At 28.7% G+C, this 14,934-nt stretch overlaps 4 protein-coding genes across 5 annotated transcripts; 2 read left to right on the top strand and 2 right to left on the bottom strand.

Annotated features, from left to right (window-relative positions):
- The first annotated feature begins 154 nt into the window (after positions 1 to 154).
- Positions 155 to 912, top strand: LOC126774272 (uncharacterized). 2 transcript variants are annotated; one of them, XM_050495708.1, is made up of 2 exons: positions 155 to 292; positions 488 to 912. In XM_050495708.1, the coding sequence occupies exon 2, from the start codon at positions 493 to 495 to the stop codon at positions 823 to 825; it is 333 nt and encodes a 110-aa protein (XP_050351665.1). In that variant the 5' UTR covers positions 155 to 292; positions 488 to 492; the 3' UTR covers positions 826 to 912. The 2 variants fall into 2 exon arrangements, with proteins under 2 accessions (XP_050351665.1, XP_050351666.1); XM_050495709.1 differs by lacking the exon at positions 155 to 292 and adding an exon at positions 310 to 371.
- Positions 913 to 2,219: 1,307 nt separating this feature from the next.
- LOC126774147 (E3 ubiquitin-protein ligase RNF146-B) lies at positions 2,220 to 4,019 on the bottom strand. Its single transcript, XM_050495495.1, has 7 exons — positions 3,894 to 4,019; positions 3,624 to 3,662; positions 3,462 to 3,547; positions 3,230 to 3,386; positions 2,798 to 2,989; positions 2,412 to 2,598; positions 2,220 to 2,308 (listed from the first exon to the last, which is right to left on the bottom strand). The coding sequence occupies exons 1-7, from the start codon at positions 3,931 to 3,933 to the stop codon at positions 2,236 to 2,238; spliced, it is 774 nt and encodes a 257-aa protein (XP_050351452.1). The 5' UTR covers positions 3,934 to 4,019; the 3' UTR covers positions 2,220 to 2,235.
- Positions 4,020 to 7,418: 3,399 nt separating this feature from the next.
- On the bottom strand, positions 7,419 to 9,475 carry LOC126774141 (uncharacterized). Its single transcript, XM_050495488.1, has 4 exons — positions 9,224 to 9,475; positions 8,170 to 8,406; positions 7,786 to 7,950; positions 7,419 to 7,693 (listed from the first exon to the last, which is right to left on the bottom strand). Exons 1-4 carry the CDS (start codon positions 9,338 to 9,340, stop codon positions 7,556 to 7,558), a joined length of 657 nt encoding a protein of 218 aa, XP_050351445.1. The 5' UTR covers positions 9,341 to 9,475; the 3' UTR covers positions 7,419 to 7,555.
- Positions 9,476 to 13,788: 4,313 nt separating this feature from the next.
- On the top strand, positions 13,789 to 14,553 carry LOC126774445 (gamma-aminobutyric acid receptor-associated protein). The gene has a single exon (XM_050495978.1). The coding sequence runs from the start codon at positions 13,918 to 13,920 to the stop codon at positions 14,266 to 14,268; it is 351 nt and encodes a 116-aa protein (XP_050351935.1). The 5' UTR covers positions 13,789 to 13,917; the 3' UTR covers positions 14,269 to 14,553.
- Positions 14,554 to 14,934: the final 381 nt, after the last annotated feature.

The raw sequence follows: 14,934 nt of genomic DNA on the forward strand, positions 1-14,934 counted from the left end.
AAATAATGAGGAAAAAACAAATGAATGACTGTTTTCAAAACTCAAATGTACCAGCTAAATTAATTTATAAATTTGAGTTTGGAATTCTTAACCAAAGAGGAGATATTTCAGATCAAAGTGGTCAGTACGACAAAACGCTAATTTCATATGTAAGGACTTAATATTTTGTTTCTAGTAATATCAAGGCAGTATAGCATAATACCTTTTTCAAAAAAATATGATTGAAGACAATCGCGTTTCGCCTCATCTGTGATGTGATCAAGAAGAAGTGTCAAATATCAACTTACAGAAAGTAACTGTCATTTTTTCTAAAAATTTTATTTATTGCATTTAATAATTCATTGATAGAAATTAGTATTTAAATTATAAAAGTATATTATTTTTTATTGCGTAATTAATTTCTTTATAACTTAGAGGAAATTATATTTAGGTTATTTCTTTAATGATTTATAACCAAACACATTAAAAATAAAAACATTTTTTTTAGGAAACATGCAGAGAATTATTTCATTAGCCAAAACGGTAATAACGAATGAAATACCAAGAAGTTTTAATATATTCGCTGCTAATTCAAGCATATTCCAAAATGTAACAAAAGAAAAACTACTACCTACAAATCTGCCACTAATAAATCAAGTTTGTGGCTTTAAAGTAAAGGGTCTTGTTAGACGGCGATGTAAATCCTGCTACTTTGTATCAAGACAAGAAAGACTCTATATTATTTGTCCAGCACATCCCAGGCATAAACAGATGGCTAGAAAACCAAAACCACTAAATACTTGGATATTAACTCATGCTAGCCAAAGTAAAGTAAGGCCATGGTGATAAAGTAAAATATATATTATATAGATTAAAATAGGTGTTAAAAATATATAAATGGAAATGCTTAGTAAATAAACAACTATAAAAACATACTTGTTTTAATGTAAATCTGCACAATGTTTCATTCAAAGAAATTATCTTTTTTAACAAATATTTAAATTTTTCGGTAAAAGTTGGACACTAAAAAGTAACTGGTGGTAGAGCTTTGTGTAAGCTCGTCTGGGTAGGTACCACCCACTCATCAGATATTCTACCGAAAAACAGCAGTACTTGGTATTGTTGTGTTCCGGTTTGAAAGGTGAGTGAGCTAGTGTAATTACAGGCACAAGCAACTTAACATCTTATTTCCCAAGGTTTGTGGCACATTAGTGATGTAAGTCATGGTTAACATTTCTTACAATGCCAATGTCTATGGGTGTTGGTGACCACTTACCATCAGGTGGCTCATGTGCTCGTCCACTATACTGAGATTATTGTTTAAAGTAATTCTTTACATATCTAAAAACATTAAGTAAGTTCTGTCATATTTCTGGAGATTTTGGTACTTATAATTACACGTTAAAACATTTTTTTTTATTTTACCATATTTTCTAGATATAGAAAATGAAAAAAAAACCTGTTAAACTATAACAAGTTGACAAACGTATGAATACAAAACAGTGGATTATATATTTTTAAACAAAAATAAGTACAAGTAATATGTTTTTTGTTAATGATTATTTTGGGGATTATATAAACGAGCATTTGTCAGTCTGGTTGCATTAAAATTACCTGAAATTTCATGTAATTTAATTTGTAGCTGACTTGGTGTCTTAATTTTATAAAATGAAGGTATGTGCTATAATTTACATATTATAAATTAAACATTTTTTTATGTCAACAACTTCAATATTATTAAAACAACAACAATTTTGTAACAGTTTATTTGTAACTAAAATTTAAGTGCTATATTACATTATAATATTACTACATACTGATCTAATTACTTGCATGTACTGGAATCAGTAATATTTTATATATAGCTCGATATATTTTATTTGATTCATCTAAATTAAAATATAAAACTCACAATCTAAATAAATAGATATACTGGATAATTAATTTTCAATATTAATATGAAAACTTCCATCTATAAAAAAATATTTTTTCTTTCTTTTAGCCATTATAGTTGGACATCATACATAAATAACATTATAAATATAGTACTACATTTGCATAACTTGCTAATTATTTGTTAAACAACATATATTCATATAAATCAGTTAGCCAATAATAAGCTATTAATGAAATAAAAACATCTGTGTTAATTTTTTAGGATGTTGATACTGTATACATTTACGGGTTCAATCTCAAAACAAGTTTAACCAATTTATATTAACATCATTATTTTATATAGATACTCTTTTATATTAGTCAAGTGTCTGCTGAGTTTTGTGTCACATCTTGTTCTGTACTCAAAGGATCATCTGGATGTAAATCAATCTGCCTGGAAAAGATTAATTAAATATAGAAAATATTAAATGAATGTCCCAATAAGTTAACAATTTATATTTTTTGGCTATATTAGTTTAAACTAAGTCTCTACTTACCTTAGATTGTCAATAAGATCATCAACTGATATGGGTGAAGTTGGTGTATTTGTACTGTAGTTACCAGGAACTAAATTGGGACTTCCAACTTGAATACCTTCTTCATTTTCATTACTCTCTGAATTTTCATGATTAGAATCTAATACTTCTGTGTGACTTAGCTCAACTTTTTTTATCCCTGCAATACCTAAAAATAATGAAATTATTACATACTTAAATATTTCTTAGTATATTAGTTACTTAAGTTTCACATGGATATTACATGATATACACATATTTGAGGTCTGTAGCTTTACATTAAATTTATGAAATAGTATTATAAAGCTACATAGCTGGAACTATTATTAATAATAAATAAAAATAAAGTTGTTTATTATGTTTCACACCTTTGGAGGGCAAGGTTGGTATATCTCTTTTTACTCTGCGGCGTTTAGTAGGGTCACTGCGACGTATTTGTATCATGTTATGAAAATCAACACAGTATATTGTGCCTGCTAGCAATAATAAGCATTCAGTCTCACCAGAGCTATACATATTTTCTAAATCCATATTACTTCTCTCATCATATTTCCACCATCCTAAAATAATATAAATGAAAGTATTTACTATACATATAATATGTTGTGTATATATATTAAATGTTTTTTATAATTTTTGCAGACCAAATAATGCAAATTTACAATAGAAATTTTGAATGCTTACTAAATAAGATAAATAATTGCACCGAATATAGTCTGAAAACTACTTACACCAGAAATTTGTGTTGGCAGATTCAAAGGAATGGACAAAATGTATGCTATTAAAAAAAGAGGATATACCATTTCGCCCTTCATAGTACCACTGATATTTTTCAGTATCACCTTCAGAAGCTATTTCTTCAAGACCCAACTTTTCTATCAAATCTGGATGGTCAAAATAATCATGTGGTATTTCCATACGACACATGGCACATTTTTTGCTCTGTATTGCAATGCCCTATAAATAAAATAAAATATTTTTTAAATTACACAATTATGTAAAAAAATAATAAGTCTGAATGTATGTACTCACTTTAACACAGAGAAAACAGAAGATATGGCCACAGGGTAATCGTGTTGGGTGATGATATTTTTGTAAGCAAATAGCACAATCTTGTTCTGTAATATAAAATTTAAATGTAATAGAGATGTACAAAATTTGTTATTACGAAAAGATTTTTAGATCTTTTATTACCTTGGCTATCTTTATCCATTTTCGAAAGTACATACGCTTCTGTAATTATATCAAACACAGAACTTTAAATTTAGCCTTTCTTACCGTTATTTGCAACTTATAACGTTGCACTTATACATGTAAATAAATCATAAATTTGTAAATTCTACAAATTACTAAATATTTAATTGTTACATTGTATTAGACAGGTCAATTTCAAGCTGTTATTGAACTAAGATTATGTAAACGATTATAAACATTATAATTTGTTGTTATGTTAAGTTTATTTACCACAATTTCTTATTTTCTGACAGACTGATAGTTGGAGCATGACCAAAGAAGTCAGAACAATTTTACTCAGAGAGCATAACTCAGAAGTCACAGAGTATATAATAAAATGGGTAGGCCGTAGACAGAGAAACTTAACTGTCTCTGTCTACGAGGTAGGTACGTTTTTTGTCAGAAATGAGAAGAGAGAAACTCTGTCCACGGTCCTACGTAGAAGACAGACTTAAAGTTTCACAGATGCAAAATATTTTTGCTCTGCCTCGGTATATTTTCATTTACTATTGAATTAAATTTATTTTACGAGGTCCCTGTGTCTGTAACTTAAATAAAATATGTTCCATGATTCTATTATATTTTAATGATAAAAATAAAACGCATAATAATTAAAAAATATATTGATACTGCTTCGATAGAATTAAATAGTTGTCGAGTTATTGCTTTTTACGAACTTTCCATACTCGACTACATATTAAAGTTATTCGTTAGTTCATAAAACTAATTTGTTGATATATGAGCAGCCAAACATATGCGCTTCTTTCTTTCCCCAAATGAAAAGATTTTCTCTTCACGTCACTTAAATTATCCTTCTGGCGCGATATTTTAATATTGAATACCAGATCGAGCTTTGGAACATCAAGCAGTAGAGGCCTAAAATTAGACAGTCCGACATCATTTTTTAACTTAAGCATCGAAGTTATTGCTTACTATCTAGAGGAACCGACAGACCTGAAGTGCTCTATGTCTACGTAATAATCTCAATGGATCTAGTTGTTGTCCATTTCCATTGAACCATCAAACTGTCTTAATCTAACTGAGACGATATATTAAACAAACTTCATTTACCAGGAATATCGATTAGGAGCTTACTTTATTCGGAGCCTACTCTTAAGCAAAAGTAAGCTTATAGCCTTTCTAGGGACATATAGTGAGTTAATCACATGTTCTATCGCCAAACAATAAAAGCATTACTGTCAGTATTTGTTGTTCAGACTTGAGCAAAAATGTAATCAGATTAATTATTAACGATTATATGTAGAAGGCGCGTATGATTGTTCCAAGGCACTTACTTTATTCACACACTTACTAACAAGCACAAGAGAGATATAAAATTTTGATTCCCAAGGTTTGAAAGATTCGTATTGGCGATACAAGGAATGTTTAATATTGCTTATAATGCCAATGTTTATGGGCGGTTGTGACCACATAACATCAACTGACCCATTTAATTGTCAGTCTGTCTACCTTTTTAACACATTCGCATCCTCCACACTTTTCATATCCTTATACGCAATGCCATCAAACATTCTATTAGCGTAACCGCTAGTGGGGTCCTCGGCAATACATATAATAATAACCTTGAACCCACGTCGTGGGTTGTTGGTATACGGTAAGAACTCGTGATAAAAACGCTAGAGTATAGTTATTAATTTGGATATTTTTTGGGTCGTTTTGCTATAAAGAGTATCTTTAGAGGCGTTCCCGTGTTTAGTGATAGTGAAAACTTGCATTCAATGAAAAATGAGTAAGTTAACAAAAAGTTATTTCACTCGCTCCGATCCTGTAACATTGGTCTTCAGCCTTTTTGTAGTTTTCATGCTGTTTGCTAATAATAATTGATTCATTAAACATTGTCTTAAAATGCATTTTAGAGTATTTTACGATTATATTTTTGTTGAAAAGCACGTAAAGCCATTGGTCCTGTTCCTGAACTCTTTTCGGTCGTGTCGGATTGTCATCCCATCGGATTATGAGTTAGGGAATAGAGAGTGCACTTGTGTTTGCACACACACTTGTGCACTTGGCCGAAATCGGTCTGGAGGACTATTATTACTAGTGTAAAAGTTAACTCTTAAATTTAGTTTTAATCTAACGGTATAATTTACCATCATAACACTTTAATCCGATTCGAATAAATATAAAATAGTCAAAGTTGACTTGAATCGGGAACGAATCTTAATTGTCATAGATTAGTCGAATTGGCTCCCAGTTCTCTATGTACACACTATAAATATTTAGCATCAAGATTTTGATTTTATAAAAATCTCGAACTCGAAATGATATAAATTGATGTAAATAACTCACTTAATTAATCTCAAAAATCTAAACACATTTGAATACATTGACAAATCACAAGTCGCGCCAATAATGCATAAATAACTGTAACTTTTTATGCATTAACAAAATGGCGGTTTTAAATTTGCGCGCATTTTATTTAAAAACTATGGCATATTCCAAAAGCCAAACAAATTAAATATTCAAGAAATAACAAAATATTTCGCACCAAAGCAAACAAAACAAGAGTGTACATTTTTTATATTTCATTTCTACCTTCATAAAGTTTTTCCTTTTATTTCTTTCAACGTTTTCTAATGTAACCTGCAAAACAACCCACAACGTGGGTCTTTGGCATAAGATAGGAAGAAGATAAAATGTATTGAAAAAATAAATGTCTGAACATAAAAACCAAAACGTATACTAAGAAGGTCTTGTTAATATGGCCATACAATTTTATTGTCGAATTTTATTATGGCATTTTTACGAAGAGAAACTTACTTTTATAATAAGCCCACGTAGTGGGTCCCTGGCGTTGAATAGGTTAAACAAATAAAAAGTTCGATAAGCGATTTTTTTCATTACTCTCCAGAAGTCCCAATTTGTCACAATGGTAACAGTACCCATCTAGATGGGTACTGTTACCATTGACACTCAAAAACAAAGCCCCATATATGAATAATGATTGTAAGATACGAAAGTACAGCAGGCAGTCTAAAACACATTTCGAAGAATTCAGGGACGACAGATTATATATAATATTGAATTTTACGCCATACTACCTTTTAGGGCCTTAAATCATGTTTTATTAATAACTTGAAAGTTTCTTCAACATATTGTCACTTCATGTAAGTGAATAGTTGAATTATAACAACGACCTAGCGATACAGCAACGGAAGTATGTGTGAATTTATTGTTACGAATTGTAATATTCTTACTTATTTTTAAACCATTTCCATGTCTTAAAATATTTTTAAAAAGCCAAATTGTAATTTTTGATTCTTATAAATTTTATCTAACAATAAGTACAATTAGAATCATGAAAAGATTGATATTAAAAGGATGCTAATGATTTCAAAGTTACATGTTTATTTACCATCATTATACACATTTTACTGTAAAAGAATTATGAATTTTTTTGAATAGTTTGAAATATAATTGATGAAACTATTTTTAATTATATAATGTAACTGTACCATACAAATAGGGTAAATACTCTATAAACATACATCTGTATATGCACATAAATTACTAAATTATATAAAAAATGAGTATTTAAAATGAATTCTTAACCTACTTTCTTCTGTTGAAATTAAAATTGAAAAAAGGAAGTATAATATAAGAAAATAACAAATACTCTAGTTATTTATTAAATTTGACACAAGGATTTCTTTCCTCACATTGCATTAGCTTTTTCTACTACCACATTAAAACCATATAAATTAAAATAAATACAGTATTTAAATTAAACCCCAGTTAAATTTAATGAACATTTAATTCCCATTTTAGAAATGAATTACACAAAGTAAATTGGAATGGAGTGCCAAAAAAAGATTTTATTTGTTACATTGGTTTAGACTTATCTAGTTGAATTAAGTAAAAAACTGCACATGTTACTTGTCTCTTACTTTGATAAGATCATTGAGATCTAAAGCTACACATATTTCCTTAGAGTCTGTACGTGGATTTCGGTCCAAAATTTCAGTAATAGGGAAGTAATTGTCACGGTTGTCTACATTCCATCCTGAATACTGGAGAAGAATAATTTATAAACATTAATACAGTTTTAAAAATATTAAAACATGTACATATATAAATATAAAACATTTTAAAAAATACTAACCACACATGTGCATTTGTGTAAAATTTTTCCATTTGATTCCATTGGAATGAATTTTTGTAATAAAGCTTTTCCATCTATTTTCCATAGATTCAATTCATCCAATTTTGAAATTACTGTATCACCATCCCATTTCACATCAGATTTTAACAACACAAAGTTTCCAGACTGAAAAATAAATTAAATAAGAAACAGATGCCCATAACATTTATAAGCTTTAAAATTTGATTTGGATTATACTGACTTTATCAAAGCTATGCAACTAAATGCTGAGCCTGTTTAAGTCAAACAACAGCAAATATTGCCAAATAAGATCCAGACTCCTGAATAATGTTCAATGTAACAAAATCAATTACTAGTTTTATCTATTAATAGCAAGATTCTTACATGAAAATGCTTTGGTATATCTTTAGATTGACTTGAATCAGACTTGTTTCCATCCGAGCCATTTTTTTCATCATCTGAACCCTCTTCCTCATCTAGTTCACCTTCCTCATCTTCTTCTTCATCTTCTTCTCCCTCTCCTTCACTTTCCTCTGATGATGAGTTTTTACGTTTATTTTTAGAATTGTTTAAAGTCGTTCTTGATTTACGTTTCCGGCCCCCACGAGCAGGTTGTTCATTCTACGACAATTTTTAAATACACCTAATAAATATGTAATTCAACTGCAATATAATATATTATTAGTACATTTTAAGCTATATCCCTTTACAAAAAAAGCACATAACATTAAATAAAAGCAAATAGTGATAGTATCTGTAGTATTTTGAGCAAAGAAAAACTACGAGGTACAAAAACAGTTTTCACTGCATTAACAATACCAAAGTGATCCCATTTTGGAACATAGATTCGTTAGTGGCCTGGCAGCAACACTTATTAATTATTATTTTTTGGTAGACTCTAATATTCATTAATTTCTATGAATTTCTACTTTATATCAATCTGTCCGTTAAGGAAACTCAATGTAAAAGTAGCTTATCAATCTTAAACCCAGAATATAATGCCTGTTCCAAGATATAAAAAATAATATATATCTGATCTTCGATTAGGTTGTGTTTAATGATTACATATTTTAATGTCGCAATTCCATAATGATTAATACAATCAAATAATTTACACATTTACACATTTATACATCTCAACAAAAGTTGTAAGAAGGTACATACATAAAAATGTACTAAAGTGTAGAAGTGTTACCATAATTGTATTAGAATTTAACAACATATGATAAATTTAAAAACTGAAATGTTGAGAATGTTTAGAGATACGAGCGTATGTTAAATAGCGCTGCCACCTAACCTAACGTAAAGTATGTTAAGAAAATATTTCCAAAACCACGCGCCATTTAAGTTTTGACACATACATGCATAAAATCTATTTGTAACTAATTGTAGATTTTTGTTATGTTTCATAATAATAATCACATAGTTTTAAACATACCGAATCGGCATCCGGCGTCCAATCCTCTCCCGAATCTTGGAATTCTTCTGGTTCAGCCCCAGGTTCAGAGGCATCAGATTCATCATCCGCTTTCTTAAGTGACTTTCTTTTACGCATTTTTTATTAAATTATATAGTTACAAGTGAAGACAATAACAATATTAATGCGAAAACGCGAAAACCACAATAATAAACCAATGAATCGCTTCTACTTGTATCCATGAGCAAAGCAAGAAGCCAATTAAATGTTGCCACTTGCTAGTTTTTATTATATGTTTATCAACAAAATTATTTCTATATTAATTTGCGATACTCTTTATTTGCTGGTTAAAAATATTAGAAATAAACAAAATAATGTAGATTATTTGTACAAAATACAGACCTATAGTATGATTTTCCTAATTAAAATAATATTTATATGAATGCTTGAAGATAGCAATAAAACCAATTATATATTTACCTAATAAAAAAAGTAACTTTTGTTATAGTTTTTGCAAAACCAAAACGTAGGTAAGAAATCCGTATACAATAATTTACATTTATAAAATAATAAAAAGTGTATTGCTTATTCATATTGGTAATTTGTTTATTCAAATAAATGTACTTCATGTGCGTTGTCTCTCATCATCATTATCATTTGAATCGTCAAATTACAAAAAAAAATTGATATAGATTGATATAGCTACTCTTGTATTAAAATTAAATTATAAAATCAACCATATTATTTATTAAAAGTCAACCATATTATCATATTAATTATGCAATTTAATGTACCTATAAATCTTGTGTTAAACTAATACTAATTCGCTACTTTTAATCCAGTCTATATAATCTTGTACTGAGTAGGACTGCAATAAAAATATTTTTATAAAATTTATAATATTAATATTTACTAATAACAAAACAAATTTCACGTTTGAGCTACAAGTAACATATAGTAACTAATATTAAATAGTAGTGTGTGAAGTTATACTTCTACTAAAAAAGATTAATATAAGATGCACCAAAGTGGCTCTAGCTACTAGAATTAGACAAGTATGAATACATTAATGTAGGGATAAAAGTTTTTTCAAAAAACTGACCGAATGATTGATTCAAAATGTGCACTGAATATGGACTAAACAGAAACATGCCTTTAATTATTGATGAATGTCAAAACACCAAATTAAAGTTGAGAAATTAGCACTATTGTATTGTTGATCTTTCCATGGTAAAGTAAACCTGCTTCTTTACGAAGATTAAAAAAAATCGAGTGGATGAGCTAAGCCTAGTATTAACCTGCTATTTGGTAAAAGTACAGAGAAAATTCGAGGTTGAATCAGTTTTATGAAAGAGTATGTATGTAGTAGTAAAAATTAACTCTCATATCATCATCGGATTAGATCACGGCCTTATGATCATTAGATCATAGGGCCGTGGCAGTGATATAACATTGTTGGTGCGCTACTATTCGTATTTTTGTGTTTTACTTTTAAATACATCCGAAATGGTTTAATTGGCTTACGAATAAAATCTTCCAAGTGATTTACATAATTGACAAAAGAGTGATTAGTAATACTATATATATTTTTTTAAGATATATTTCTTCGATGTTTTTTTGCGTTCTAACGCGTAAAGAAATAGTTTATTTGAAGTGAAAATTTCTTTAGGCGCGTTGTGCTAGTTTACCGTAAGGGATAGACTAGATAAGATAGTTAATATAATGAAATCGTTGAAAGTACAAATAATTGAAGCATTGTGGAAATTCACAAGGATAATTATAATTTATGTAAATACTAACAGTAGATACAAATAATATAAGTGTATTTTAACTGTTATTTTTATCTATTTAAATTAAGCTGTTTTTGTACTGAGTTTGTGACTTACTGCGCATTTTGATGAATAAAAAGCTATAATATAAAAAGGGATAGAATAATTACTTGAAATGCCAAGAGAATGGACAAATATTTTTAACAGTTTCAAGTTTTCACTTCTGTCGGCATTCCCTATGATTGCCTGTTTTGTTTTCAAAGTTTCAAGCTTACATAAATAAAAATAAAATAATAGCACAATCTTTTACGCAATTTTTTTTGTGGTTAATTTGTGCTATTCAATACTTAAATAATTTTTATTTTTCATAATATTTAAACATCACTCTACTATTATTTTAATGTATGATAGTGTTTAAAATATACAGCAATCATTAATCATTAAAGACTTCGTCTGAAAAACACATTTTAGAACTATGTCATAGTGCAAAGCTTATTTTTTAATGGACTGAAACTTCTCCGTTAACCTAATGATCATTGAGCTAACTAAAGTTCATAAATTAACCAGAAAGAAACCAGGTTTAATCAGTTTAAGGGCTGATTTAAGTTTAAACGACGTGGAAATTGCTAGAAATAACAAATAATTAAAAAAGTACTAAATTGTCTATGGTATCATTTTTGATTAGACAAGCGTCCAGGCTACCTGTGAGCAGGGTTTACAACCGTACGATAATTATCGTACAAGTACGATAATTTCATAACTACGTACGATGTACGATAGTACACTACTATTGTACGTAGATTGTACGATAATTTCCATTATGATGTAATATTTGATAATTACACAAATTTGAACTTGAAAATTGTTTTTACTACCACCACCATCTATTGGTTAATTTCTTTCTTCGGAACAATGGCAGCCGCTTCATATCTTGGAGCGGATGACCTTTTTTTTTAGTGTACTGCTGATTTTAACTGTAATTACAAATTATTTCTAATAAATTATTGTTGTGATTTTGTATACTATATATTGTATTTTATAATCAATATCCTGTTGTACGATAATTTTAAGGGCCCTGGTACGATAACTGACTAGCTTTAGGTTGTAAGTAAGGTCTAAATTAGTTAAGACTGTAATAAATAACCGTTAATAATGGATAGTTAAACAAACAAGACAAAAGACATATAGTGGTTTCGATTCCTTGGGCATCGGCTCTTGTGAGAATTGTCACCTGTCACAATCTTTCTTCTTCTTCAAATCTGTCATGTCTTTACAAAACTCGTAGACAGATAAACTAATAGACCAAGGGGCCGTGAAACCGCGATTGAGACAGAGATAGTTTGTTAATGTGTGCGATTAATGTTGCTATAGTAACTGCATTCCCTGTTTTGGGAGATAAATAATTTTCAGAATTTATTTAAAACAAAATGAGGTTATTAAATTTTGCTTTTTAATATTTATTATACATTTTTTAATTAAAATATTTTTTTGTTTTCCAACTACACCCGTTAAACCCGTTGCATTGTTTGTTTTTGTTTCCGTTATCAATAGTACTTCAGCATCTTTATATATTACTGGATAAGCATTCTCCTATCCAATTCCAATCATCAATAAAGAATGGTTGCCATATATATTTCTATATTAACCTCTTAACTCGGAATGTAATAATATTGTTTAATTCACGAAGAATGTATAATAATGTTGTCATTAGGAAATTATAAATAAGAGAACGAATAAATTAAAATAACATATAACGAAGCACTGTAGGCTATTATTGGACTTCGTATTTATTTGTCTACATTAGTGCAGCCCTTCATGATAAATAATTATAGGTTATAAATGATAAAAACTGGAAAATCCTATTATCTTCAGGATTTTAATGCAATATAAAGTTCCGTCATGCTATGGCATAAATAAACATCACTGAGAAACTACGAAATACGATAATGCGCTATAGTAGAACCTTCGATATGATATAAGGATTGTTTCTCTGTCTTTTCACTGGATTAGAATCGTTTTCTAACATAAAAATAAGCAAAAATTGAACAATAAACACAATTACCACACAAACTGTCAAACTTGACAACTGTTCCTTTCAGCTTACTGCTGGATATATTTCAGCTTGTCTAAATAATATAGTCTTCACCTTTACCTTCCATTTTAAGAATAATATAACGTATAAAAAACAGTCAGCTGTATTATCAGTGTTTTAAAATTAACATTTTTAAAAGTATAGCTCAATTTTTATCTATATATTTATTATCTATATATCTATTATATTTTATGTTTTTGATTACTTTTTAAAATAATTAAACAGAACTGTTTTTTGTTATTATTTACACTTAAACTAAAACTAAATATATTTTTTGTATAAATTGACTATTTTATTAACGTTTCATACACTTAACACAATCTTGTAATATTTCAGCGAATGTGTGAAAAATGAACTCGAGCATACGACTATTAAAGAAGCCATTTTTAGCTACTTGAGTAAAATTTGAAAACCTATTTAATAATAATAAATTTATGAAAAGCCCATAGGAATTATTATAATAATTACTGTATTGAAAAGGTATATAGACGATGACCATCTAACTTACTCAAAATAAATATCAATCAATGATCTTGAAAGTTAATTGTGGAAGGTAAGGTACATTTCAAATTATCAATGATTATGTATATGAACAGTAAAATTTATACTTTTTTATTACAAACTAGCTTAAAGAAGAGTAAATAAATGGTATTGTATAATTTAATATAAAACACAACTTTAAAATCTGTAAGCAATATAATCTGTATTTGTATATAATCTGTTGTTATTTGTCACATCAGCTGATTGCGTCATTGCATTTAAAACAATAACGCAAAAACAAAAAACAAGTCGTAATATCTAATCTAAATTTGTAACCATCATTTTGCAAATTACAGTGAGCATATTACGTTAAAATGAAATTTCAATATAAAGAAGAACATTCTTTTGAGAAGAGAAAGACCGAGGGCGAAAAAATACGCAGAAAATATCCAGATCGCGTTCCAGTAATTGTGGAGAAAGCCCCCAAAGCTCGACTGGGAGATCTCGACAAAAAAAAGTATTTGGTGCCATCCGATTTAACCGTGGGCCAATTTTACTTTTTGATCAGAAAACGGATCCATCTACGTCCTGAAGATGCATTGTTTTTTTTTGTTAACAACGTAATACCTCCCACTTCTGCAACAATGGGCTCGTTGTATCAAGAACATCACGATGAAGACTTTTTCCTTTACATTGCATTTTCCGATGAAAATGTGTACGGCTAATTTTTTCTTGTAATTAAAATTCACTTTAACATCCATATGCAAAATTTTCTATCCATATGGTTGTCTTAATTATAAGGCTTTAGCAATATTGATGTATTATGTTTTTAAAAGGTGATAATTGATTTAATTTGCGATTTAATATTTCTCTCATCTTTGTAAATGCAATGTTATTATAGTTTTAGCAAAATACACTTACATGGGCGAAAGTATTCTATTATTCCAATTTCTTTGTTTGGTTAAGAGTGTAACATTTATGTAATAAACAATAAATCTATTTAAAATACATTTCTTGTATTCATTATTACTCCTATCCTATACCAATTGTTTTATGATGTACTCGAGGTATCTTGATGAATAATTAAACTTTTTTTTGTCAGAATATTCTGTTTATTATGCATTATAATTCAATCAGGATTTATATAAAATAAAAAAACAGTTTTTTTACAAAACTATCAGTCGAGTTTTATCGGAAAACCTGTTACTGATTAAGTTACACCAGGTAGGCAGGTAAATAAAATTAAACTTTGTCGACGAGTGTGACCTTGGCAACAACGCATAGGTAAATAAGTAACTAAGAATACAGATGAGTTTATTCATATGTCTGATATTACATTGTGTAATTTTATAAAAACAAATAAAGTTAAAATAATTCCAAGAACATTTTGT

This window comes from Nymphalis io, chromosome 16, assembly GCF_905147045.1.
Source record: "Nymphalis io chromosome 16, ilAglIoxx1.1, whole genome shotgun sequence".
NCBI classification, from domain to species: domain Eukaryota; kingdom Metazoa; phylum Arthropoda; class Insecta; order Lepidoptera; family Nymphalidae; genus Nymphalis; species Nymphalis io.

Coding starts and splice junctions, on each gene's coding strand:
- LOC126774445 (XM_050495978.1), top strand. CDS start 13,918: ATGAAATTTCAATATAAAGAAGAACATTCTTTTGAGAAGAGAAAGACC.
- LOC126774141 (XM_050495488.1), bottom strand. CDS start 9,340: ATGCGTAAAAGAAAGTCACTTAAGAAAGCGGATGATGAATCTGATGCC. Junction 8,407..9,223: donor GGACGCCGGATGCCGATTCG/GTATGTTTAAAA, acceptor AAATTGTCGTAG/AATGAACAACCTGCTCGTGG. Junction 7,694..7,785: donor TACACAAATGCACATGTGTG/GTTAGTATTTTT, acceptor ATTCTTCTCCAG/TATTCAGGATGGAATGTAGA.
- LOC126774272 (XM_050495708.1), top strand. CDS start 493: ATGCAGAGAATTATTTCATTAGCCAAAACGGTAATAACGAATGAAATA.
- LOC126774147 (XM_050495495.1), bottom strand. CDS start 3,933: ATGCTCCAACTATCAGTCTGTCAGAAAATAAGAAATTGTG. Junction 3,548..3,623: donor AATGGATAAAGATAGCCAAG/GTAATAAAAGAT, acceptor TTTATATTACAG/AACAAGATTGTGCTATTTGC. Junction 3,387..3,461: donor TCTGTTTTCTCTGTGTTAAA/GTGAGTACATAC, acceptor TTTTATTTATAG/GGCATTGCAATACAGAGCAA.